The sequence below is a fragment of the Vigna umbellata genome, chromosome 1 (genome assembly GCF_029865625.1).
Source record: "Vigna umbellata cultivar VRB3 chromosome 1, Vumbellata_1.0, whole genome shotgun sequence".
NCBI lineage: Eukaryota > Viridiplantae > Streptophyta > Magnoliopsida > Fabales > Fabaceae > Vigna > Vigna umbellata.
In genome coordinates this window covers 104,220,749-104,245,452 of record NC_142165.1, presented here as the reverse complement: position 1 = coordinate 104,245,452, position 24,704 = coordinate 104,220,749, and the positions used below count along the sequence as shown (strand labels likewise).

The window sequence follows — 24,704 nt, the reverse complement described above, 5'->3', positions numbered from 1 at the left end:
GATTGACATTTGCATACTCTGATTTGTACCCACCCAGAAAAAAAAAAAAACAAGAAATTCTAACAAAAAAAAAAACAAACCAGTACCCATCACCCATCAACACTCCTATATCCATTGTACAGTTTCACAAATCAAGCCTCTGTATATCGTTCAAGGATACCCAGTTATTTAAAAAATATTGAAACTTTAAATGATGCAGAAAGAGAGAGAAAAACAGGCAAAAATAGAAAAAAATTTAATCTTGAACCGATTCAATGACTAAATATGACATAGCATCTCTCACCCAAAAATCCTCAGCAAACATATTAAAAAAAGGAAAGAAAACTAAGATTAGTAGCACCTAATCTAGACTTATATATGTATATTTACAAGAAGTTGTTGTTCAAGGGAGTGTTGAGGATTGAGGATTTGGTTTGGGTTCAGTAATAGAGCTCTAAACGCCTGGCGCAGTGGGTACAGAAGTACTTTCTCTTGATCTTGAAGCAGAGGGGCAAGAAGCAGAGCTTGGACTGGATCTCAACATCCATGGCTTGAACTTTGGCTCCACAGTAGGGACAGGAACCGGGGGCTTGTTGTCTTCCGAGTTCCTTCTCTTCCTCTTCGCAAACGTACACGAACCACATTTTTCTCCTGCAACAGCAACAATTACTACCACCAGTTCCCTTGGGCAACTTGGACCTTAACAGAGTTTCCTTGTGGGACAGCGGAAACAAGGGAACGTCCAAATCTAGAATTTGTAAAAGTTAAGGGCGAAGTAGTATAACGCAGCTGGCTCGGTCGGTCGTATTTATAGACAAACGGCTAAGGTTGTTTTCTTGCGGATACTGATGCTAAATCAGCTTCCCATGTTTTCCCCCTTATTAACATAGCAGAAACAGTGGGCTGAGACATCACCCCTTGCGTAACTTTTCATTCATAACTTATATTTATCTTTCTACCCTAATGCTTCTCAATTCTTTTAGAATCATGAATTTACAATATTTTATGACTAATGGTTGTGCATTTAGATCGTGATATCGTTGTGTATGATGATGAAATGTTGTTCGATGGTGTATTTGTAATGAATAGTGGGTTTTGTTTTGTGTTCTCTATTAAATTAGCATTTAAGGAAATCAGTTAATGTTCCTTTTTATCTTACAATAATAAATAAAGGGAGGATAATCTTTAGAGAGTTCAAAGTGAGTTTTAACTCTTAAGTCAATCTGATCCAGTATCGGATAAATTATTTTTAGTTTCTTTTTTTTGCTTTTAACGTGGATTGAAGTGAGTTTGGTTTACTCAATTCACAAAAAGAAAAATTGAAAACAGATTGACTCCTAATTTATTAATAACAATATTTTTTTATAAATTATTTTAATAAAATCATTTATTTTTTAATTATGTAGATTTATCATTTGATTTTTTAAATATTAAAATATTGTTTAAGTTATCTATGTTAAGACTCTGATAGTCAATTATTATTTTTATAATATTTGACGAATTAGATAATATATTTGATTTCTTTATTATAAAAATGAATTAAGTCAATTTATTTTTATTATATTACAATAAATATATAAAATAAATTATAAAAGAATATTTGTAAATGAATTAACATATTAATTTATCAATATATGATTAATTGAATTCGATTATAAAATTTTCAATTTACTAAAAAGGGAGTTAAAAAAACTATTTTTAATGAGTCAACTCGAATGAATTAGGTTGATTTATTTTAAACCATATTGTATTTTTATAAAAAAGAATAAAGGAAGTAAATAAAAAGATAGAAATAAAATAAGTGAAATTTACGGGTTTTTTTTTCTTACGAGTTAAAAAAAAGGTAATGCTACTATAATTATTATTTTTATGTTTCATTATATTATTTTTTTCAGCTTACTACCTTTTAAATGTTTTTTTACACTGTTTTTCATTATTTTTATATTTATTACTCTATGATAGCACATGCATTGGTTAATAATGGCATGGTAGATGGACATCTTTGTTGGAATTAGACTTGTAGTCCTTTTAATTTCTCTTTTCAAAAATTTTAGGGGCTATTTCTTTAAGAAATAGATTTATTATATGTAACGTGTAGTTTTAGGTTCGACCCTTTTTTTCCTTTTTAAATGACTTGGAGTGAACCTAGCCTAGTCACTTTTTTTTTTACAATGTTGTGAGTGGATGGGTGAAAGTGAAAAATTAAGTGATTTTGATTGATGAAACAAAATGGTAGATTAATAGAATGAGGACAATTTTTTGTAAAACATTTAATTCATATTACTCACGTTATTGTTATTTAAAAAAAAACACTTTAATTAGTAGTTGTTATAAACAAGATAAAATGTCTTTGGAGGTTTCTATTTATGTGAATTCGTATCAATTGGGTTATCGTATTATCAAAGTTTTCAATTGGATCCCTATTTTGATAAAATTGACTTAATAAAGCCATTGCCGTTAATTGTTGTGGACGGCGTTAAATTTCTTGTGTTGTGGCATGCTCAGGTAGCATTTAATAACCACATGGCACAGTAACAACTCATTACGTGGATTTAAATAATTTGGTGGTCGACTACTCGGCCTGGTGGTCAGCCACTCAGCCCGGTGATCGGCCTGGTAGTCGATCACTCGGTCTATTTATAGTCTCCAAAAAAATAATCAGATTCAGAGTTATCAGTACTTTAAGTCTGAAAATCTAAGTCCCTAAGGCTTGTAACTGTCTTCTTATTTATAGTCTTCAAAGTTTTACATAATGTATCCTTAAGCTCCAAAAATATAATAACTACAAAACATGAGATATATCTTCTGAATTATAAGAATATATTAATGAAATAAAAACATCCTTTTGAATCCACTTCTTGAGTCAAATTACCATGTATCTTCAAAACTCTCTAATAAAATCTAAAGTAGATATCGCAAGTATTTGAGTTAGTTCATGGACAATTTATCTAACTTCGATTTCGAGTTTAGGCTCCAAGTTGGATCTGGACAACCGAAACATTACACTTTTTTTAAATATTTAAATAATGTTCGCTTCATTATAAATAATATTTAAATAATGTTCGCTTCATTATAAAAAATATTTAAATAATTATCCCTAATGATAATATTCATACTTCTATCCATTTATTTAACAAATGAGTAACTAAAATATTTATATATAAAGATCAACCACAAACACTATAAAAAAATATTTGTATTTATTGCAAATTTTATTTGGGTTTATACGTAGACAAGTTTTATATTGTAATTCTTAAGGTGTGTTTGCTTTTTTGCTGATGTATTGTGTAAATTTACGAGTAAGTAGGTTGTTTGTTTCAGTTAATTTTAAAGTATTAAATTTACCTTGTATAAGTGAAAAGATAAACAAAAAATTGTTGTGCATGTACAAGGACGAAAATTATCCTTCACTTTTTTGTATTATATAATGATTATATATATATAGGTTTGTTAACTTACATTACCTATTAAAGTGTACTAATTTTTAATTGATAAAAAATATTCTTATTAATAAAAGAAGACATACTTTAAATACATAAGTATTTTAATTATTTTTTAATTTAAAATAATAAAAAATTATTCCAAATATCTTAACCTTATACATAACATATAAAGATTCTTTGTTAACTAAAATTTGATACACAAAGTTACATAAGATAACAAACCTTCTATAATTAATATATATATATATATATATATATATGATAAAATGAATAATAAAAATAATAATTATAGTAAAATAATTACAATATTAGTTATAATAATTATTATTACAATAATATTAATACTTTTGTAATTTTAAATTGCCAAATTTTAACTTTGTTTGACCATAATTTTTATTATTTATATTTAAATTTATATCACAATTATCTTTAAGATAAAATTANGCAAAAAACAGATACTGTCAATTTTATAACACAAACCATAAAAAAAAATACACTACATCTGCTCTTCCCATAATGGAGTTTAACAGTAGGTCCATTCATTGTACATAAGTGCATTTATTTGAAATCCATGCAAGGATGATAAATTCAGCAATCAGTAGGATCTTTATAGCTTTTGGTGATTATTTTCACAGTGATTCACAAAGCCTTTTACCGCAACAATGTGTTTTTACTTACTGTATATGTACCCTGATGTTTTGGTATTTTGTGAAGGATATATAACTTTGACCTTGTACTTTGTTCTATCTTTAATTTTCTTTCTTCCACTAAACAAATACTAAGAACAAAGAAAAATTACCGTCTTCCCATTGGAAGCTGACCCATTAGGGAATCAGTTGGTGGTTCAGTTGCCAAGGCCAATGCTCCAAGAGTATCCATGATAAGATTTACCCAGAGAAGCTGTTAAGAAATTAAGGACTTGTTCATAAGGTTGGCCTCCTAAATAAATGAGGGAGCGCCAAGCAGTTAGTGACAAACAGAAAACGAACCTGTACTGTATTTAGTGGGATGTCACCTGTGGAAAATGCAGCAACAACATTTATAGCAAGTGCAGCTATATTGACTGTAAGCTGAAACTGGATAAATTTCTGAATATTTGCATATACAGACCGCCCCCATTTGACAACCTGAATTGGCGAGAGATATTGAAAGGTGGTACCACTTATGATTGAAACATCTATTCGTAATCAGCTTACACGAAATAATGAGGCTGTGGAATGCACCTTAATACTAAAAAAATCTCTCACAACAGCATCAAAAAATTATAATTATGCATTTCAATTAGAACCAGAAATAGTCCTTCAAGAGGGATGCCTCAAGCATGCATCATTGAGTGAGAATACTTCCAACATCTCTCAAATAAGAAATGAGGACTAACCTTCACAACCGAAGCAAAATTGTCATCCAAAATAATAATATCGGAGCTCTCTTTAGCAACTTCTGTTCCTTGTATACCCATTGAAAGACCAATATCGGCCTAAAAATACAAAAATAGAGTCACGAACACAACTATGAAAACAAAAACTAGATTATATAATTTAAACAAAAATTTGCCTCAGAACAATATAGCCTATTTGAATATAAAACTGACATAGCAACAATTTTGGCAACAGTTATATTGTATCACTATAAATACTGCCATCATCTTAACATGTATCTAAGATAAAAGTATAAGCATATGCCCCAAAAACATAAGAAACGCCTTTCAAACCTCGTGTAGTGCAGGAGCATCATTTGTTCCATCTCCAGTTACAGCCACAACATGCCCGTTCCTCCTCAATGCTTGCACAAGCAAAAGCTTGTCATTAGGAGATGACCGTCCCATAACCTATAACATCAATATACACTCAATCTTACAGCAAAACAGTTACACCACTAAGGCTATTATAGTTGTTGGATTCTACCAATATGCTGTCAACAATTTGTGCTCTCCCTTCATCTGTCAAGGCACGAAATCTTTTTCCTTCAATGATGATTGGCTCTGTAGCTTCAGAGATTGAATCAAGAATTCCACATTCCACAGCTATTGCTTTTGCAGTTTTGACATTGTCACCAGTGACCATTTTTACCTGGGATTAAAGATCCAACCAAGCAAATTAGTACTTCCCATAAGGAGAAAACTGCACATGCCTTGCAGACTCCATTTCTTAACCTAAATAGTGTTGATTTTGCAGGATAGGGAAGTTTAGATGAACCTATAATAGAAAAATTGGCCAACACATTTTTGTCATACCAAAAGCAACGATATGGTTTTATATATTAAAACAAATCAAGTCACAGAAGACATCTTAATCCATCTTTTTGCCTCTATCTAATAATTAATGCATTAGCTTGACTGTGAACTTTGCTAAAATAAGCTAAAAAGAGCTTATTTTTATACATTTCTCTATGAAGCTTATTGAAATAAGCTCTTACAAACTCCCCTTTAGAAAAGATTATTTTTAGTAAAAACTAAATAGTTTTCGCAGAATTTATCCTGAGGAATGAATTTTATTTTTTGCAAAATAAATCGTTGTCTCTATAAAAGTCATCAGTGGGTGAAACATTGGCCACTTAGCAGCACATATAGGGTCCTGTAACATGTTATAATTGTCTCAACGACCTAAGCCTCTTAATGGAACAAAATGACTTTCCACATCAAAAGCATGTATAGATATACCTTAACCCCAGCCTTTTGGCAAAGCTGCACTGCATCTTTGACCCCAGGTCGACAAGGATCCTGCATTTCAACGCATAATTGGCATAAAACAAATTGTAAGAAAATACTGAAAAGATAGAATCAACATGTAGAAGTCATGCAACAAAGTGTAGGCCCTTTAAGAATTACTATGACTCTAAACAAGATATACCACATAAAGAATGACAAATTGAGCAAATTATAGATAATAGCTGTACCGTCATTCAACACAACTAAAAAAATGTGAGTAAAACATATAAGTCAAGAATACAATCAGGATGTTATAATACTGGAAACAAGACAAAGATGACAATCCGAAGGGTATTTTTCTTGGAAGAATAAGGGGAGGATAGACAAAATATCTAGTTTTGACAGGTACATAAGTTAGTAAGAAAAATACATAGGGGAATGCAAGGGAAGAGGATCGTTCTGAGAAGATAACATTTATGAACGGATCAGTAGCTCTATTGTGAAAGAGGAAACCCCTAGAAGGAGGATTTCTCCTTGTTCATTAAGTTTCATATATCAATAACAGCTCCTTTCCATTATTTCTTTCATTCTTTCTGTACACTCTCTCATTCGTGGGCTCGCAACTCCATGACAATCTAATTCTAGTGGAAATATTACCTTCAGGCCAATAATAGCCAATAAAAAAAGATCATCCTCTGGTAATGACCAGTGAGCAAGTTCTTCACCAGTTGGAACATTCTCCCTTTCAAATGATCTAAATGCAATCGCAATACACCGTAGACTATCAGCAGCCATACGTTCAATAACCTTTTTAAAATATGACATCTGCGAGCCAGGAAAATTTTACTTAAGAACATTATCAAAATCAGTCAAAAAAAAGTATCAAATGGCATCCAACAGTTCATCTAATAGTTGTACCAGCTGTCGTTTCATTAGTGTATGTTATAATAAAAGATAGGGAAAAACTGGATACAGAATTGAAAAACTTAGCACAAAAATGGTAATCAGATAAGGTTTCCAAAAGAAAATTTTAATTGGGAGGAATAACCAATGCCTTTGCTTAAATACGGATCTAAATATTTAATTATTTACTCAAACCTTCTCTTCATCCATCTCCACCAGTTGATTATTAACATCAATATACCCTGTACAGCATCCAAGGACTATCTCAGCCGCACCTTTCCAATGTATATGGATTTCAGAGTCTGTCTGCGGAGTGGTCTGGATGAAAAACAACATATAAACATCGGCATATGGTATATTAGCTACCAAATAACATATCAGTTTAGAACAGAAGCAAAAAATGTACGGATTTAAATTAAAATGCCAATAAATTATTACCATCTGTATTGCAACTCCTCCTCGCTTTTTGTCTGAATTAAAGGGGAAGACATGGACAACTGATGATTGTGATCTGACATCATCAAAATGCATCCCAAGCTGAAATTTGATCTAAGAGTTAACTAGATATAATTGCATAACGCTCATTAAAATGAAGTCCAAATTTTAAGTTTCAAAACAGACCTTAATTCCCCACTCTAAAATTGCCCTTTCTGTTGGTGATCCAGAAATCTCAATACCATTACCACTCTATCACAAATAGAATTATTCAAAAATTAGTAGAACCAGTCAGTTATGAAATTATTATTGGAAGGGAACTCAACAAAGTAAAACCTCTTTATCATACCTCAGGGACATAAACACTTCCATTAGTGTTCTGCACAACACCTTCAAACAGCAAAGAGCGTAGCATACCAGACAACTGGTCTGGTGTATGATCAGGAGTTATCTTCCCACCAATGCAAGCCTCAACCACAGTCATCTATCTCAGAAATTTGGTGAAATTAAAATTTGCTGGACACATTATTATTTTCATCATAAACTATTTCGAAATATTCACCCAAAATATATAGCCACTGGTCAACCTTCACACACACCATAGTTTATATTCTTGTTCGTTAAATTTATTCTTAACTCCTAATCTTACGTGTTGTTGTGTTTCCTACTTGACATAAGCTGGGAAACAGATACGCCAGAATAGAACTAAAATATTGCAACAAGTGCTCTCCAGCAAGTATAATTTACTTAGAACAAATATTATAAAAAAGGTTTAAGCACTGAATTACAACTAACCTGATTCATAGTCAATGTTCCAGTCTTATCACTGCAGATGGTTGTGGCCGACCCCATTGTCTCACAGGCAGAGAGCCTCCTCACCTGCAAATAAATGTGTTATATTATACAGCATTTTCAAATAGATACTGAAATTCAATAGCACAAACAAAAATTGGCATACCAAAGCTTTATCCGCCATCATTTTTTTCATTGAGTAGGCAAGTCTGTAAAATAGTTGATGAGAAAGAGTAACACCTCATTAAAATACGAAAGAGCACATTGAAAATGTAAAATGGATAGAATGGAGATAATGAAAGCATCATATAATGATAAGAAAATAATATTTAAATTAAAATTAAAAAACCATAAGACAGAAAATCTACATTGGACCAATATTTGGCGCAATAATTTAAAGAAATAAGGATAAAATCTATAAATCAAATTAAAGTACTTTAAATCATATCCATTAAAAGTGGGTAAAATGAGACTTACGTTAAGGTAACGGCTAAAGGCAACCCTTCAGGCACTGCAACCACTACAATGGTGACCTACATATTCAACACATTACAATCACCTTATAGTTATCAACATTAAATTCTGTGAAAGGATGCGAATATTTATCTATAAATGGATCACACACGATCAGCCATTTTAGTAATTCTAAATACACATACCGCAACAGTGAATATCTTGATCACTCCATCAATAGCATCACCAACTTTGGTTTTGCCCGCTATAAATTGAACACTTCCATCTGGGTTTCTAGTATGCCCAGAGAAATACCTGTGTTTGCATGTTGCCATTCAGGGACATGTAAAAAATAAAAAAAGTTTAAAAAATAAAACTATGATAAAGTGCAAATTATCCACTTCAACTTTTACCGTTTGGCAAATAGCCCTGCCCTTTCACAGTCGACAATCAACATGATATAACTTTCAATTGAAAATAATAAATTTCAATAATTAACTCAATAAATAGAAAATTTCCCGTACTTCCAAACTTTGACTTTTATCCAAATGAGTTAGAAGAGAAGAAGACGGACATTGAAGTTTTAAGTAGGTTAATTTGAAATTCCAAGAATGTTAACAAAATAAAAACAAGAGGTTTATTCGATAAAGGGTCAGCCTTAAAGAAAATCAATTTAAACTAAAACACGTTTAGATCATAGAAAGGAACATATAGAAACCTGGCCAGTAGTACTATCAGAACGATAACAGCCACAGAGAGTCCAACAATACCAATTAAGGTAGCGAGACCATTTAAGCGTACCTACATTGAGAACTTTATACAGGTAAACATAATATTGGAAGCAGGAACTAAAAACAAACTGCATGTAAAAAAGGGACCTGCAAAGGTGTTTCTTCACCATTGTCTTCTGAAATGCTAGCCATCAGAAGCCCCCATTCAGTATTAATACCAACAGCCGTTACCTGAGGAAGGAAAGCAACCAACAAAAAGAAAAATAGAAAAAAATCGTTAATCAATAAAATAGATGACTGAATCTAAAAAAAAAAAAATCAATTATTGAAAGAAGTGCACTACAATTTAATCCATGTTTCACCAATCTAATTTCCCTCTGCCTGTTGTTTTCAAAAATAAACAGGCTAGAATCTCTTCCTGACCAGTATGCACTAGATGAACAATTGACACCATTTCAGAGTGACTTCTCCAGAAAAAGAAAAATGAAAAATTTACTTATAGATCCAACTAGGAAAAGCTTCTACCATTTTGGTTAAACACCATTTTAGTTTATGAAAAATTTGAAGTAATTATGGAACCTTAAAAGATGAAAATGAGAATCAACTTTGTTCTTTTTAGCAATTAAATTGATGTAAAAAAAAAAAAGACTAAATCCATCCATTTTTCATTTTTTCAAGGACTGGTATGGTCCACCTCAAACCTTTCAAAGACCAAAATGGTGTTTCAAATGTTTTTGGGCCCTTGGGGACAATTCCCATCTAAGGACCACTTTTTGGTTATATATTAATTATATCAACAACACTTTGGAGACTCCTTACTTTTGTAAATAAAATCAAGACAGGACAATTACAAAATATAGAAGGGAAAACGAAAGTCCAAAATTTACCAGCATAGTTCCATTGCCATCTGCAACTTTACATCCAGAAATCAGAAAAGGATCGTTAGAATTTTTTTCGACCTGAAAAAAATTATTACCCACTTAGGAAGAACTGAGCAGTAACTAAACTTATTCTCCACAAGATAGAAATAAACACTAACAATTTTGCTCTCCCCGGTCATACTTGATTCATCAATTGCAAGAGAGTGACCAGAGATCAAAACTCCATCAGCGGGGACCTAGAAAAGATCAGTTAAGAACTAAATAACAAGAAATGAAACTATTAGGTTAGGTGTGAGATTATGCAAAAATGGGAAAAGAAATACCTGGTTACCAATGTTAAGGGGTATAACATCACCAACAACAACATCATATATGGAGATCTCAACTCTTCTACCATCTCGAATGACCTTTTCGAGAACAAATCAAAACCCAAATTTAAAGATATATGATGTTTATGATAACAATAGTAATAATAATAATAAAGTACGTCTATGCCAGAAATATACCTCCAAATGAATGTTTCTCTTGTGCTCATTTAGATCTTGAAACTGAAGAGACTGCTTATAATCACTTATAGCTACAAAAGAGGAGAAACAAACAAGGATATTTTGCACATCAAAGGGGAATATTATAGCTATTATGATAAACAACCATAACAAATGACAAAGTTGATGATGGTCAGCAAATGCATTTATATAAAATGGAAAATTCAGAAGCAGAACCTCAATACCTGTAACAAGAATAACAAGAATAACTGCAAAAGCAATGCTTCCCCCATCATACCATCCTTCCTGGATACCCTGAAACAATTAATTCTGAAGATGAACCTAATTCTTAGCATTAACAGAAAAATACTAGTAATACCGAATTATGAAGGAATGAATGAAATGATAAAAAAAAAAGGAACACTAAAGGTCAAAGGAATTTGTTGTTGGCACAACAATACATTAATCAAATAAAAAGCAGATGAGCCTGGCATATAGATGATATCATGTTACTAGCATAAGAGCTACTAAGCTAACAGAAAGTTTGTCCACCAGAAATCAATATATTGAACAAAAAGGAAACGAAAAGTATCTAGCATGCAACTGACACTGTCAAACAATACCAAAAAGGAAGAATTACAATGAAATGGGCAATATGACAGCACGCAGTGGGAGGATTAATTTTTGTTAGCAGGCTGAATTAATGAAGGCAGGAAACTACAGTAATTAGTGACTGATAGTACAGGACATTAATAATTCCATGCATTTTTTAATGAAAAACAGTGTAAGTTTGGAATCAGACTGTCTACTCTACCTGAAAGGACAAACTACTAAAACTTTATCATCACATAAAAGCACAGAATTGTTTCACAACTTTTGATATGATCTTGAAGGGTTCAACATAATTTTAGGTTCTCTTGGTTATTTTTATTGTTATTAGTTAAGTGGTTGAATGGTCACATGGCAAGATAAAAGATTACAATAAGGTAAATATTGATGAGAAAACAGAAGGAGAATCATTCTAATATTCAGTTTGGAGAAAGTTATTGACCGTCACACTCAAGAAAGATGAGAAGGTGAGTAATTAGTCATGGAGTCAAATGCTGCAAGTTACCCTAATAAGATCAAATTTGGGTACTCATACCTCAGAACTCCATAAATTCTCACAAAGGAAATTTTTTTTTTCAGAATTCAAAATCTCCCTCATTGAATTACAAGTATGTCCTTTTATAGGCTAAATTATGTAAGACCCTTTAAATTTCACATCCTTCTCACGCGACCATTCAACCACTTAATGAAAAAAAACATAATAAAAATTACAAAGAAAACTAAAATAACATCAGGCCCATCAAGATCATATCACTTTCACAACCAATCTCACCTCAGATTTTATCCCCAGTGCTAATGAAGCCATTGCAGCTACCATTAGAATAATCAAGGTCAAATCCTTGCAAGCATCCCACATAAACGACTAAGGCAACAAAAACAACAACATCAGTACAACAACCCTCCAATAAAAAGAGGTGTTATCAAATGCTTAATGTGCACAAAATTTACCAAAAAATTTCTTCCAGACTTTCGAGGGTAGTTGTTGGAACCAAATGCATTCCTCCGTATTAACAAGTCAGCATCATCACCTCGAATTCCCTTCTCTAAATTGCTTTTCAATAAATTTGATAACCCTACAACCTTATTAAGTGATTCAGAAGAATCAAGTGAATATGATGACTCTAATCAATATAATTATATATAAAAGAAAATCATTCTTATTACACTTACCCCTTCACATTCCCGCAGAGTAGTAGTGTCTCGGTCCCTTGAAATTGAAGAAAGTTGTTCTTGTCCAATTGAAAATTCTCCAGTGGAGTTCAAATGAGGTTTTATAGTTCCAAGTCCTAGCAGTTAAAAGCACCGAGCATTGATATTGGAAAGAAAATAGTGTCTACAATTTTAGTATACCAAGGGTAAACTCACTGTAAAAATGATTTAGCAAAGATCTAGGGAGCATCAAGCACCAGCAGCACATCAAAGCATTTTCAACTTTGGTATTTAAGTTTAGAATTAAGATAATATTATAAACACCTTTTATCATTGTGAAATGGGATAGCACTAGAATCTCCAAATGATATATATGTCCAAGGCTTGATAATCACAAAAATAATTGGATATATCAAGCAAACAATTTAGAATTAAGGTAATAATACACACTTTTTATAATCATAAATTGGTAAGACCATTACAAATCTCTGTAATAGTAATCTTTAAACATTACCTATGCTTAAAACTAACATGCAAATAATGTATAGCAACAAAACAACATAAAAGGGAATGGACAAGTCATAAAACTACAATTGACGTGCTAAAGGAAGTTGATCTGCTAAAAGGATAATTGGTTCACATTAAACAAAATGTCAGACACAATACTTAGAATGATTATCGGTTAAAACCATATATGTCAAAAATATTTCCGTACTTGACTTCTAAGCTAGAGGTTTTTCAGACACGTAGCAACTGGCATGAATATTAGGCCATTAACGTTAAAAGGGCTTATCAAGAGAGACCAGTGATACCTGGCACATATTATTTCAGACTTTTTCCATACCATTATGCTGCTAATCAGGTGATAGTAAACCAGACTAAAGCAACCTTTCTTTATGAGCAAAAGTAGTACAAAGGTACAAACCCTATTGATTTTGTTCACAAACTACTAGAACAGGCAACATTCATGGCCAAACTGACTGAATACAGAACTCAGATGCATATTAGCAGAACAAGAAATCAAAGAAAATGATACACAAGATAAGTAAAAAACATTGAGAGTAAATTTTATAAATTGCAGAACAAGAATGAAATATATTTACAACAAGTGTTTTTAACAATATAGGAGACAGAGTAAGTTCTAAATTGGAAAACTACTGTGAATTACTAGTGCACTACAATTTTTACACATAATAGTGAAAACAAGCTAGTGACTCACCATTCAATTGCCCAGCTTCCTTGAATCGATATGCAGCCTAATAGAGTAAATTAGTTAATTAGTATACTTAACACATGTAACATGAGAAATAATAAAGAAGTCAATTGAAGAATCGAACTTGAATGGCCCGTGTATGCACTATAACAATTCTTAATACTCTCTTCTTTTCTTCTTCTTTCTTTAAGTCCAAGGTGTATCGAAATCGGCGAGAAGCATTGAGCACCAGTGCCGCTTGCTGAAACACCAAAGGAATTATTCGTCTCGTCATTGAACAAAACATTGGGTCCCAAGGATAAAAATTAAATGCATGTCAAAAATAGCCATATACAAGTAGCAATTGATGCTAACACAGTTATTATAAAATAGAACTCTAATACTGCAGAAACAGTGAACAAAGGAGGCTTCAAATCCCTGGTGCAAGATCAAGAAAATGCGCTGTATTGTGTCTTGAGCCATTGTAAATAAAATATATCTTGAATGTTCAAACCAGCATGAAAAAGACAATCATTAAGTGGCTATTACGACCAAACTACCAGAACTATAGTGATAGTAATACTTATTATCTTGTCACAAACAGAACTTTTTCCCCCGTGAAATGTTAAACCCTTCTATTAATTGAATGATTTCTTTACCTCCTGCAACATCTGAAAATTTCAAATGCCAGAAGAATTGAAAATTAACTATAAAGATTTCATTAAATATTACCGTTCTTTTGTCCCATTAATAAAAGTTATATTTATCCATCTATATTTTGCAATGGGCAAAAATATAGAAACCCAGCAATTTGCATTAGTCATTTGGAGTTCAAATTTATTACCCTAACAGAATCTTAAAACCCTAAATCTAATCCAAGTCTTCTTAAACTGTCCACCTAAGAAAAAATTAGAATTTGGGAAACACAAGGAAGGCATTTCAGATCAAAATGAATTAAACCAAAATTTTCAGACTGGATCTCCCAATAAGGGCATAAGCACTTTATCCTTCTAGAACCTTTACAAGAAACATAAGGACTGATCCCAATGTAGCTTCCAAATTGGCTATTGTTCCCATTATCTAGCGACCAGCAAACAAGGGATCCAATTTGTCTTCAACCATAAGTGTCTAAATAATAACAAAAATATGTCCTCCCTCTTTGACTCCCTCCATACATATCAGTGGTTGTTGATAAAAATTTGAAATGGATGCAATATAATCTTCAATCAATATATTATGCTACCAAGCACAGCTGGCGTTCGTCCAAAAAATCAAAGACTCAAAGCAGGTCTTTCTGCCTCTCAAGTACTTTTTCCAAACTTATGAGGTGGGGTTAAACCCTCACTACCGAGGTTCTCTAGAAAGATTAAGAACTGAGCTTTTTGATGTTGCTGTTTATAGATAGTAAGAATCCTGAACTGCCGCTGGTAGTCCTGACAATACCTCAAATATGTTATTTGCAAGTACAGAAAGGTATTCAAAGTAATACTTCCAATGACACACTTTGGAATACTGTGTTTTGGAAGAGATTCACAAGATGTTCAAAACAATACTGAAGATCCCAAAACTGTGCTAATTGGAATGTGTACTGTGTTGTCTTCAATACTCTAATAATCCATTAAAAACTGTGGTTAGAAATGTTGATTCTTTGGCAACAAAAATTCAATCAGCTCCTTGTCTTTATACTAATATTGTATATTTGTATCCGTCCGCTCCATAGAAAGAACCTTGTTTAGTCTCATAATTCAAAATTCTATAATTTTGGACCTCTAAATAAACGGGTATATCTATAAGAAACAGGTTGTATAAACTTGTCCTAAAGCCCACAACAGAAAAGTTACTCCGGTTTGACAGCATTTTAGTAGTAATGCTGAACTGGTACATGTTCAAATATTTGCGTCATTGAGTACAGGTAAGGTGCATGAATGCTAAAATATTGCATTAGCAGGGAAAATTTTTCCATATAGACCTTTAAATGAATAAGATTCAAATTTATATTGCAAAAAACAACCAGTCAGCACATGAACTTGGTATTTTTTGAGCCATTTACTATCCACTTGTCTTTTCAAACATGTCTTCTAGAAACCATATTGTCAATCCAGTATTCCCCTAGCCCCTGATCTCACTTCATTTAATGAATGGATATTCTCATGTGAGTTCAAGAGACCCTAAACAACACCCCAGATGAGGCCCTATTTTCTCCATGTCTTTCTCTCTCTTCACATCGCCCTAACACATGAAATAACTGACTAAGAGGATTCATTCCCCTTCTGCGGCTCTTAATTTAGATTTTGTAGACTATTAAAATGATAGGAAGCACTCTCTCTCCCTCCCTATATCTGTTTATGTTTGCGTCATCTAGAGTTTGTTTAAAAAAAAAATTAATAAGCACTTCTAAAGGAGAAAAATAAGAATTAAAAATGAAATGAGTTTCTCTAGAAACTAAAATAACTCATGCTTAGGCAAATCTGTAAAAAATCTTCCATATTATTTTTTCTATATGATGATTTTTAATTCATACGTAAATTAACTTTAGTTTATGGAGAAGTTTATTTCATCCTTTCTTCTAAATTTCTTTTCCCGAAAGTGTTTGTAGGGGAATTGAACCAAATATGTTCACAGTAAAGTTTGGAAAAATATATTGGCTCAACAAGTGAATCCCTCCCCACCCATGTACGGGGACGGCACCCAAAATCCCAGAAGACAAGACATCGATAGCATGCTAGGGAAACCAACAAATGCCCAACCCCTACAAGATTATTGGACAGGTCAAAACGGCAAATAGTTTTAACCAGCTTCATTGAAATAGCAACACATGCCATGGGGAATAATATATGTATTCAGTACAAATTCAAAACAGACAAAATGTATTAGTCGTATTATTGAAAATAATATGACATAAGATAGTAACAGCAATAGAGTGGATTAGAAATAATGTTGACACATACCCGCCAGCGCCTGAGGCGTTGAACCGGAGCATTCTTTGTTCTGGTAACATCAAATGGATCAGCAGAAAAGTCTCCGTCATCAAAATCATCAGAGCAGCCAGTGGGAGACCCGGCCTCAATATCACCCGGCGTCTGGCTGCCAGGATAACCCTTGGAGAAGCTCATGCTTCCGAAAACTGTCGCAGGAAAGATGACACCGTCACTACCTAGTATCCCTTACAACTACTACTTCACAGTATATCATTAATAACCGTTTTTATTAACTCTACCTCCACTCTCGGAACAAACCTCACCGTATCACAAGAAAACCTAAATTAAGTTTTTCTACTTCGGAATTAAGCATCACAATCCAAAGCATGTTCGACAAAAGAAAAGAAAGCAGTTCAAATCTCCACCCTTCAAATTTTAACTGATTTGTCGTTTCATTATTATTCAAAGTCGCAGTTCACTTATCACTGATCCCTAAATTCAAATCAATCACTTTCAATTGCACAGTAAAACACATATCTCTAGAAAATCAAGACCCCTAAAACCTCTCTCTATATATATACGCACCATTACATTAGGCTTATATAGTGCATAATGAGTATCACTTTCTTATGTAGCAATAAGCATAGTAGCCCGTGGACTTACTGGGAAAGTAAAGAGACTATATTAGTAGTCTGGTGCCGATAGCAGTATTATCGTCTTCGTCTTCCTCTATCTCTTCCTATGTAACCTGAAACCCTTCAGAGAAGGAAACGAACACCGTTATACGAATAAATAACGCAACAGCATTTAAAACAACAATAAAATTAATTTCCATTTCCGTTCACGAGATTTCCACCTCATGCAAAAGAATCCTCATTAATAGAATATATACGCATCTTCCCCTCTTTCGAGGAAATTTCGTTTCACGATTTAAGTGCAGTATACAGTTTACGCGCCTAAATTATATTCTCTTTCACTTTTTGTTTTCTCATTTCCAAGATTGTTGAATCAGCCTTTTTTGCAATTCCTAATAGAGCTTTTTCGTGTCATCAGTTGATAAACGCAACATTTCCTGTAGTGGAAAGTGGTTCGGTTTGATTCAGTCCATTTCATAGCCACAACAGCACGAGAATCAGAACCTCTTTTTTCACGACAAATCAGAACCTTCACTTTTGGAAACGACAATGACAAATAAACTGAATATGTTTAGTTAATGCAAAGTAAGTTTTGACATATGATGCAGGAAGCAGAAGTATGGAAATAATGGTTGAAAGAGACGAATAACTAACTTGTGGCACAAATCAAAAGCGACAAGTGAGCACTCACTGATGCAATTCGTGAGATTGGAGTTCAGGCGTGGAAATGAACAATGGCATGTGAATAATACGAACAGTACCGTCATAAAATATTCAATAGAACGTTACTCTGTGTGTTTGCATTTCTCAGTTGATTCAGTGAAATCGCACACAAACAAACTTTCAATAATGCAAGGGCGTAAACTCGCTTACGCTTATATTCCATACTTGTTTGGGTTAGGCACTGCTGGCAGGCAATAAAATACGCTCTTGCATTCTTCTTTTTCTGTAACACAGCTATGCAAATCTTGTTGAACGCGCCGAGAATAATTTGAAGGTTAAAAGACTTCAATTTCGGATTCATTTAGTTTTCTTTTTACTTTTTAAAAACAATTTCAGTAATTAATTTTCAAAAACTCCTTTTAAGAATGAGTTTGAAAGAAAGCAAAACGACTGATCGAGAAAACAATTAAAAAAAGAAAATAAATTTTTCTTCGTTTTTGTTTTTAAAGTTTCGAAAACAATTAATTAAAAATGAAAGGAAAGAAAAAACATTACATTGGAAAGTAAAATTACTCTTTGATGATTTATTTACTTTTAATAATTGTATTTATTAATTTAATATTATATTGATATTTTAGCCTATTTGTTATTATTATAACAGAGAAAGTTATTGAATATAATAAATATTTGTGAATAAAGATGCTAGCTGACAATTGTTTTTATGTGAATTGATGTGTACTTAATTAAGTAGATTACAGGTTTTTTCCACCGGTCACTGTAAGTGAAGAGCATATCTCCGTGCATCATGGCCGAAAGCACGCCGTTCTGGTCACGAATTGGAATTCCAACACGGAAATCATAAATTTCTAATGTTAATAATGTATCTATCTCAACTATTATTTAATTATAATTTATTAAATTTTTCCAAATTATTCACCATTAAATAATTAATAATTAATATAATACATTTTAATACTTTCAGTCTATACAATTGACTTCTCTTTTCATTTAAACTTTAACTTAGTCGTTTTAAAATATATTTTTTATTATTAAAAAATATAAAATTAAAAGAGGATCATTACATCAGTTCTGAATGTCCACCACAGATATGAACGAGGAAATCAGATTCACACACTTATTTTAATATTTATCTGTGAAAATATTTATATCCAGATTAATTTTAAAAATATAAATAAATATAAATTCCATCTTATTATATAAAATTGAGATAGACTTAAAACTCATTATTTAATATTTATAATTGAATTCGGTAAAACTAAAAGAGAAAATAACATTATCTATTGATTATGTTATATAAGAAAAAGCACCTATTTTGTTAATTAAGCCAAACACTTGAATACATAGAAGAAACAAACAAACGTTTCCTTCTTTCCCGTGACAATGTCCCTCCAAAAACAGAAAAGGCAAATATTTTAGTTGGATGAAACTTGAAATTGGCGTCGATATGGGGATAAAAATTTGGAGTAAAATTCATTTCTGGAAGAGCTTATTATTTCATAAATAAAAAAAAAAAGTTGAATTTACGAGACAGATAGAAGTAAAAGATTGTTTAAGAGAGATTATTACCTTTACAGAATGATGCTGGCTCGAACTATTTATTCTGGAGCAGTGTGTTCACATCATTTGCAGTCAGAACAAATCTGCAACTCCTTGCAAGATATCATATCTTCTCTTCACAAATGAACACCTTAGTTTATCTTCAGCAAAGAATGTTAGCTGCTATCAGAGTTTGATATTCATTTCACCATGCATGAAATGAAGGGTGGAAGTATATGAAAAATGCAGTTGCAGAGTGCAAATTTTATTTGTTGGTTCGGCAAATGGTGCCTTATAGTATATCGCTCTTTCTTTGAACTTCCATTACTCAATAAATTTGTTTATAGGATCAAGAAAGGTACTAAAGAATACTGACGTAATGGGCCCGAACATGCCTTCTCCTTCTGGGAAAACTAAAAATGCTCTTTTTTTCTCGTTTTTAAAGGTAACCGATAGTTTCCTCTCTTTTTTTTCATTCACCCGTCCAGAATTAACTTCTAATGTGCATAATTTAGTTGTTTCACATCGTTTCACCATGTTGTTGGTTAAAAAATATTATGCTAAATAAATTTTTAAAATATCGATATTAAATAAATAAATGTTTATAATATTTATATCCTATCTAATAGTCTCATATAGTATAACATTATTTCTATAACTCAACTGCGGTTCCTACCACACTTAATAACCTCATATTATTTAGAACTAGAGATCTAAAATGATTTATATATTTTTTTTCTCTTTTTATATTTCGATGTCTTTTAATTGGTGTTGTCAAAATGAATTGAAACTTCTAAGCCAACCTAATCTACTACGGATTCGGATTGAGTTGAAAAATATTTAAAATTTTAATACGCGCCATTGATCCACTAAGAACTCGAATTGAACTTGTGGTAGATCGGGTTAATGACCTAATTTTGTTTTTTGTGCTTGTTTTTTTATTATTATATTTGAAGTTTAAGATGATTTTGGATTGTATTTAAATTATATTGTATTATTTTTTTTATTTTGAATTGTGTCTTTAGAATTTAAGATCATTTTGGATTGAAATTTTTTTAGATTTGAATTAGAAAGAAAAATATTTTTTTTAAAATTGAAAAAAAAACTTATAATTAAGTGAGTCAACTCGTTTAACTCACCAATCTGTGGTGAAATGGATCAAATTCAAAAAATTTCGGTTTGCTAATAAGTGAATCAGGATTCGAATTTTTTCGACTCACTAATAAGTGAGTTGAGTTAGATTAGTTCAGTGAGTGGTTAATCTATGATGGTTGGATGACCCATTTTATAAACACTACTTTTAAAAATAAAATCATAACTGAAAAAAAATTATAGATAAAAAAGTAGTTAACTATATCTCTAACACCAAACATATATTTATGAAGATGGATATTCATGTTTTAAAATATATTCTCCATGTGAAATTTCAATAAATATAATTTTTGAAAGAATAAATGAAAGAAAATTTATAGAAAAAAGAACTATAAACTTTATTCTTTATTCCTTTTAAAAGTTCTATCTTTATAAAATGTTATTCTCTCAATTTAACATTTATCTAAAATAGAAGTGTAACAAAAAAGTTGTTGAGTTGACACAATTTGGAAGAGGTAACAGAATAAAGATTAAAATAAATCTAATCATATTATTTATCGGGGCAAGTGATCAATTTCCTACTACCATTAAGATTATTATAACGTTATAAATATTGTTCACTATCGCTACAAAAAATTAAGACAGTTATGCCTTTGATTTTTTTATTTTTTTTTAGTTTATTAGGTAGAGGATTTTGAAATACTATTAACTTACTGAGTCAGTCCCACTATCACAAATTAATTTATTACATCACAATCAGTTATGTCAAATGAGTCAGTCCCACTATCACAAATTTATTTATTACAAAACTTTTTCATTAATTAAAAATTTTACAATCTAATTTATTCATCAAGGAGTTAGTGGATTAATGAATTCGTTCATATTTTATTCTTTCAATTTATTTTATAATTTTATTATAATATATGAATTTACTTAAGATATTATTTTATAACATTTCCAAGTTTTTACTTATTTTATCAAATATTAATATCAAAATAATAATTAAAAATTAAAGTATCTAACTTATATAACTATACAAACAAATAAATTAAAAATAAAAACTATTCAAACATTATTAAATATTATTTTAATATTTAAAAATATTAATTTGTCAACATACACAATTAGAAATAATAAATAATTATAATAAAATTTTTATAAACAATGATAAAAAGTTTAATAAACTATTGTTACAGGTTGATCATCTTCTATCTAACTCAAATCCATTTATCACAGAGATTAAGTGAACCAAATTCAATTTGACTCACATTAAAAAATAATTTTTTTTCAACCAAATCCCAAATTCAATAAGTGGTAAGTCAAGTTAATTTACAATTTTAAATTTATTTTGACTTATTTAATATTTTTGTGAATTTATCGCATTAGCACATAGTTAATAATTAGATGATAAAACTTAATAATAGATTAAAATCATATATTTATCAGATGTATGAACAAAAATTGAAAAGTTAAAATCACTGCTAAAATTATCTGTCTTTAAAATGTGTAGATTATAATTAATAAAAAATAAAATTATGGATCAAAATGAACTGCGGAATAGCTGCAAAATGGCCTTTACAAAATCGTAAGGTATTTTGGTTAGTGTATAAATTTTACAAAATTGATTTAAATAACTATTTAGTCTCTATTACATTTTTTTTTTATCCCTTTAAATTTTTGGTAGATGTCATAACGAAACAAACATTATACAAAAGACAGAGATTTAAAAAAAAAACACTCATCATGTCATAGGTCTTTTTCTTTAAGCTTTTATATTCTTAATTTTAATAATAAATGTATAACACATTTTTTAAAAAACTATTTACAATTATTCGTTTAATTTATATGATTAAAAAACTATAAATCAAACTTTACTCTTATCTCCCTACTAACCTTGCGGTAATTTTTTTTTCCTTTTAAACTCAAAGCACAACTTTAGTGGATAAATGCATAAATATATCAACTTTAACGGATAAATGCATAAATATATCTAAACCCAAAATATGTGTTCTACATAATTAATCAGTAAAATTTTAAAAATAAAAAGTATAAATTTAATTATATTTTTAGTAAATAAACTTAAATATAAAATTGAAATTCATTCAAATTGAAAAATTCATATAAAACATCATCATACATCATTAATGTATAAAATTTATCCTTTAGAATAAGTGAAGTTAACCTTTAATTGATGTGTTTAAGAGTCACACTGAATGGATTAAAAGATTTAAACGTGGTTGATAAGTGTAATTTATTTATTTTTTCTCTTATTTTTCCTTCTTCGTACATTTCTTTTTCTTTTTCTTTTTCTTTTTCTTTTATTTTCTTCTAAGCAACCTAACACGAAGGATCTCATCACTACACCTCCTCTATCCATCTAGAACCATCGACAGCGACGTCACCTCCATCCGGAGCCCTAGTAAGGTTTGCCCATACACCTCTCTTTTTCTTCTTAACGCACGCATGGGAGTAAAGTTTTTTGTGCGAGACCACTGTCAACAACAAGACTCACGTCGCGTGCTCCACCTCAGTCTCGTCTTTGTCCAAGACCATGCTTTAGGTTATGTTAAATCTTTCACCTTTCAGAGCTCCATGATCATTGCACTTGCTCTGTTTTGGAGATCAATTCAATTTTAAAGACTGTTTTTGTGATATTTTTAAGTATAAATTTCAAGACATTACTCATTTTGGAACTTTATTATGATTAATTTATGTTTTTCTACGGTATTACCACATTGATTAATTAGGTTTTGATCTTTGGCTACGTATTTGTTTGGCCTGATTATACAAAAGTATGGAAGCTCAGTTTGAGTTTTGCATCTGACTAGAGTGATTAAAACATGTTTTCTTTAGTTGCTGTTGACAATGGTCTCGCACGAAGAAACCCTCTCCAACACATGAGTGAAGAAGAAGAAGGAGATGAATTTGGTTGGATGAAGGAGATGCAGTGATGAAACCCTTCTGTTGGGGTTGAGGGTCACGCAGAAGAAAATGAAGAAGGAAAAGAAAAAAAAAATGTAAAAGAAAAAAAGAATAAATAAATAAATAAATTACACGTGTTATTAATATCTCAGTCACATATTCAGATCTTTAATTCATCCAGCATAATCATTAGACACATCGACTAAAATTTAATATGTATTGGCTCTTCTTGAGGATGTATCTTATGCATTAACAAAATATAAGAATCAGATTTAAATAAAAAACGAATTCTACTTTTATATATAAATAATAAATTAAGCGACTAATAATTAATTTATTTTTTTATTTACTTGGTTACTTGGGATGCTCCCAAACAACGAAAAATAAATTAATTAGTATATTTTCTTTCCTTCCACAGTACGTCCCTCCACTTCCCATCAAACTAAAAAGAACATATACAAGAACTAAGAATTGAAATCATACTTTAGCATCGTGAAAAGGGTTTAATTTATAAAAGTATTTAGTATCATTATTATAATTATAAAGCTAAGTACTTGCCTTGAACCCTAATTAAGGGATTAAAAGTGGTGAGTAAAACAGCACATAATCTACTGACAATAATATATGTATGACGAATGGAATGGAATAGTAGGCATCATACCTTCAGTGCAGCAGAAAAAAAGGAAAAGGGATAGATAGATCCATGGATGAAAGTGAACAGAAACAGGAAGTGACGAAGAAAACGCAATATTCTCTCTGCTCTCACCCCAAGTTTTGAATCTATTCTTTGGAGTCATATTGAAGTTTTAAGCACCACAGCATCTTTGCAATAAATATACTATCTTCACATGAAAAAACGAAACTTCTTGGAAATTTAAGTGGGGTATATATGCCTACTCTATTTTTTATTTTTCTTATTTTTATGCTTATACATGTTCGTGCAATAATTGATTCCCAGTAACATCACATAGAGTAAACTATTTGTACGATAAATTTGTTAATTTTTACTATGTTTACCAAGACTGGAAAAGTTTTAAAAAAATAGAAAAAGTTAAAAATAAAATAATATATTTATAGTCAGAGTTCGCTCATGAAAAACATACTTAATCCAAAATAAAAACATACTTGTGTAAGGGAAGAAATCTAATATATTAACCACAAAACACTAAAATCACGTTCACCTTTTTTTGTTTGAGTATCCTTTCTCTCCTCCCAAGA

At 31.1% G+C, this 24,704-nt stretch overlaps 2 protein-coding genes across 2 annotated transcripts; both read right to left on the bottom strand.

The window, feature by feature from the left end:
- Positions 1 to 234: 234 nt before the first annotated feature.
- LOC148207030 (uncharacterized) lies at positions 235 to 914 on the bottom strand. The gene has a single exon (XM_088115760.1). It carries the CDS (start codon positions 621 to 623, stop codon positions 420 to 422), a length of 204 nt encoding a protein of 67 aa, XP_087971886.1. The 5' UTR covers positions 624 to 914; the 3' UTR covers positions 235 to 419.
- Positions 915 to 3,903: 2,989 nt separating this feature from the next.
- Positions 3,904 to 24,303, bottom strand: LOC148207029 (calcium-transporting ATPase 8, plasma membrane-type-like). The gene is made up of 31 exons (XM_088105319.1): positions 24,148 to 24,303; positions 19,503 to 19,633; positions 17,281 to 17,373; positions 16,648 to 16,823; positions 13,845 to 13,961; positions 13,727 to 13,763; positions 12,529 to 12,644; positions 12,307 to 12,438; positions 12,131 to 12,220; positions 10,995 to 11,064; positions 10,771 to 10,841; positions 10,588 to 10,671; positions 10,423 to 10,500; positions 10,271 to 10,342; positions 9,531 to 9,614; positions 9,371 to 9,453; positions 8,859 to 8,967; positions 8,677 to 8,732; positions 8,366 to 8,408; positions 8,203 to 8,286; positions 7,757 to 7,891; positions 7,594 to 7,659; positions 7,411 to 7,509; positions 7,168 to 7,290; positions 6,727 to 6,894; positions 6,082 to 6,141; positions 5,327 to 5,491; positions 5,134 to 5,250; positions 4,801 to 4,899; positions 4,412 to 4,549; positions 3,904 to 4,322 (listed from the first exon to the last, which is right to left on the bottom strand). Exons 4-31 carry the CDS (start codon positions 16,810 to 16,812, stop codon positions 4,218 to 4,220), a joined length of 2,766 nt encoding a protein of 921 aa, XP_087961445.1. The 5' UTR covers positions 16,813 to 16,823; positions 17,281 to 17,373; positions 19,503 to 19,633; positions 24,148 to 24,303; the 3' UTR covers positions 3,904 to 4,217.
- Positions 24,304 to 24,704: the final 401 nt, after the last annotated feature.